The 3674-nt window shown below is 40.6% G+C and overlaps 1 protein-coding gene across 1 annotated transcript in view; it reads left to right on the plus strand.

The window, feature by feature from the left end:
* The window catches only part of NT5C2 (5'-nucleotidase, cytosolic II), a 40561-nt gene that overhangs the window by 9059 nt on the left and 27828 nt on the right, over nucleotides 1-3674 (plus strand). The window contains exon 2 of the mRNA XM_010136641.1: nucleotides 1851-1924. Within this exon, the coding sequence (XP_010134943.1) occupies nucleotides 1851-1924 (74 nt within the window). The remainder of the gene's footprint in view (nucleotides 1-1850; nucleotides 1925-3674) is intronic.

Genomic DNA, 3674 nt, shown 5'->3' on the forward strand with positions numbered 1-3674 from the left:
CCCTATCACTCTATCTTGTTCAGGTAATACATAAATCTATCAGAAAAGAGCGACATCTATAACCTCTGAGGCCCCTTAGTGACAAGCCCTATTGTCAAAGGCAGGCACTTTGCCAGGAAACTGTGACTCCCAGAGAGAGTGTGCAAGGTTAGGGGGAAAGTATACCATTGCCAGAGAAACTGTATTCCAAGTGGATTTGTGTGGAACAACAACGATATCCAGTGACTGGTTAAATTAGCCACAGATGTGTTTTCTAAAACACTGTCCAAGAAGATATACAGTACTTTAAGGCTTGGTTCAGACATAATGATCTTCTGAAGTCAAATCAGATCCAAGCGAAATCGCATCGGTCCTGGGAAGCTTTAAAGGAATTGTGTAATATGATTCAGACAAGTAGATGAATCAGACTGCTGCGTACTAAACAAGGAGCACGTCGGTGAGAGATGAGGTAAGGCGACTTGCATAGAAGTGTGAGAGTTAGATGCTAGCAGTTTGCTGTTAAAATTTGACACGGGCAGTGAAGCGGGCACATTATGCCAGTCACCTGCCCGGAACGTGTGTGCAGAGGAGAATCCCCAGGGGTTTCTTTTGACTTTTCAGAATATACGAGTGCTTGGTTTTGCCCTTGCTGTCTCCGGTGCTGTGTCGCTGTCTCTGCGCCGCCACTCCTACGCAGCGATGCTGCCGGTTTCAGTTAAGAGGATAATTAGTCTGCTGAGGGCAATGCACTTATGAAATATTTGGAGAATTGTCACGTACTGAAATCAGAGTACAGGTGAAGGCTCTGGGACTTTTCTTGTACGGGATAATTTTGTCTCAGCATCACAGCTCGAGCAGTACATGCGATTTCTGTCCGAGATCAGTGTTGAGAAGCTCAGCTTCCATCCTGCAGCCGAGTTCTGGCTCTTGTTCTTAAAGTTCAGATAAGACAGTTGGTGGAGAGAAGTCCTGTTGAATTACAGATCTGCTCTATGGTTTAAAGTTCTGGGGAAACATAAACAGCTTAGTTACTGTAGTAGCTGGAACAGAAAGCAAGAAAAGCTTTTGTTGTATTCTCTGACCTATTTCTTCACCATGTCATTTATCTGAACTAAATTGAATATGGTGTATTAAAATGTCATCAAAAAGGGCCTGGAATTATTCAGCTTAGATTTTCATTGCAATAAGCATTAATAGTAGCAGTGGAATTTAGAAAATAGCAATTTTGTCAAGGAGTTGCAGGGGAGTTAGAAATGAAAAGAAAAATTTTCACAATAGAAATAGCATATTCTTGTGGATGAAAATTTATCTCAGTTGCTGTTTTTCACAGCTTTATTAAATGTTTTTAATGCTATTGGTGTAAATGTGGAAATGGATCTATTTAGATTTGCTTTGAATTTCCAGATATAGTTCCAAAAAGGGCTCAAATGCTGTGTTTATTCACAGAAATGTTATTTTCCTTTCCTCGTTACCTCTTTGTAGTTCTTTGTTTTAATCAAGTAAACTATGTTCCTTCCAATCCTCTGCTTCCAGTTTCCTCTCACTTGGGCTCTGAATTCTGCTTCAGGAGATTTTGCACTTCTATTCTTAGGGTTTTTTGCAGGTCACATGCAAAGCCATGTGTGTGTGTGCATGCATGTGTGTATTTCTTTAGACAGCATAGCAATAATTCAAATAACCCTGCAAAGTCATGGCTTTGCTTCAGGAGAACTCATGGCAAAAAATGAAACTTGCTTCTGTTTTCAGGTGTATTTTCTGATTTTGACCTAAGAGAGCCAGACATCCTTACAGCTGGCAGAATGTGTTTACTCTAAAATGTGGCTATTTTGAAAATGCTCATACCTATGGCTTTATTTCTTCTCTCTTTACAGGGTCTTTGTAAACAGAAGTTTAGCCATGGAAAAAATAAAGTGCTTTGGTTTTGATATGGATTATACACTTGCTGGTGAGTATCTTACATTTTTTTTTTTTGTCATTGACTTACTTTGGAATATTGCCTCTAGTTGAGGGAAACCCGGTTGCTGGTTGTGCTACTCCAGTTAGCAGGTGCTGCTTCTATTAGCAAATATATTGTTCACTACTCATTGTACATTTCATTTTAAGTGTTTCCCTTAAATTTGTAATCTGCAGGCTGTATTTGGTCACAAGCCATGTTGCTGTAGTGTGGTTTCAAGTGGTTATGGGTGTCAAAGAATCCAAAGCTTACTAAGTTTATTTGATTCCTTAGATTCCACTGTATTTTGACATTGCCTCCAGTGCAAGCTTGGCTTTGAATAACAAGGTGGTTTCTTTTACCTCTGGGGCATATGGTGGGCTATACCTTTAACCAGCAGTGTCCTGGGAGGGTCATTTTTTAATAGGTTTCCCTCTTGCCCACTCCACAGTTTGCCACATCAATGACTCGTTTTGAGAAGCAGCAAGGCAGGGAGAGTGTCTTCTGTCAGCTGAGCAAATTAATTTTGAAAGCTCTGCCTTTCTTTGCTGCAGATAGGCTTTGGGAGGTTATATAAGACCTTTTAGTTTCATAAAATCTTCTGCATGACTCCTCCATCTTTCAGATACTCAACAGCCAAGTTCTCTGAGACTTTTGATAAAAGAGGGGTAAAGTTACTGTTTTCTGCATATGTTACTGTTTTAAGGATGGGAGAGATAAAAAGCTCACTTCTGTTTTCCTAGGTTATAGTATCACACAGGCTGTGACTGGATATGTTATGTGTGATCCTGCCTTCATTCTCATTACTGCTTCCAAGGTTGTGGATAAAAAGTTTCTATCACCCTTGATATTTCAGTTTAGAATTGTTGTGAATATGAACTGGGAAAAGGCGAAGTAGAGTGTCAGGGTCAACTAATAATAGGTTAATGCAGTATGTCAACTATGGTCATCTAGTTACTGTGTCTACTGAGAAGGGATGAGAGACGAGTAATGTGTCTAGGGACAGTATGAGGGTCACAGGAGCTGGGGTCAGTAGCTAAGCAAAAGGCAGAAAGGTTTCCATGTGCTTATGGATCAACGCAGTGGTGCAAGGAGCAGTTTTGGAGGCTGTGGCAAGTAACTGAAGGTTATATTTAATCATTTGCTTTTGTTCTTTTAAGCAGTTTTCTATGACGAAGTAGTTATGTATAAAAAGTTTGGTTGTTCATCGCCCTTTTTTATACATCTGTTTAAAGTTCCTGCTTCATTTTAAGCCATGAAGTGTATCGTTGTTAATCTGTGCTGGATCTGACTGCAGGTGCATGCTTTCGGTGTTTGTGGTTCCCAGCTGTGACAGTCTTCGGCAGTGCCTTTAAGGAGCGCAAAACAGTTGTTTAAGAACAAACACTTAAAAAAAAAAAAGTTGTGGGTTTCACTTTTGTAATGGAAAAACAACATCTGTGCCTTTTGCACGCTGGCGGCATTTCTCAAGGACTGAGGTGGTGCCAGTGGGGTTGCCGTGGAGCATGAAGCATGTTGCTAACTTCCATCCTGACAGAAGGAGAGCTTCAGCACTATCCTCACTTCTCCGACTGTTCATTTTACTCAAGTGTTGCTTTTTCCTGTAAACAGAGAGTAAATGTGTTGTTAACCACAAAATGATGCTTAGTTTGATGAGAGGAAAAAATGCGACTGTTTCAAACATCTTAGAACAGTACCCAGGGACATGGAAACCTGGAGCTTCCAAGTCTGGAAGATCGCAGTGCACGGTGCACAGTTCAGC

The sequence above is a fragment of the Buceros rhinoceros genome, unplaced genomic scaffold (assembly GCF_000710305.1).
Source record: "Buceros rhinoceros silvestris isolate BGI_N320 unplaced genomic scaffold, ASM71030v1 scaffold2915, whole genome shotgun sequence".
Taxonomy (NCBI): domain Eukaryota; kingdom Metazoa; phylum Chordata; class Aves; order Bucerotiformes; family Bucerotidae; genus Buceros; species Buceros rhinoceros.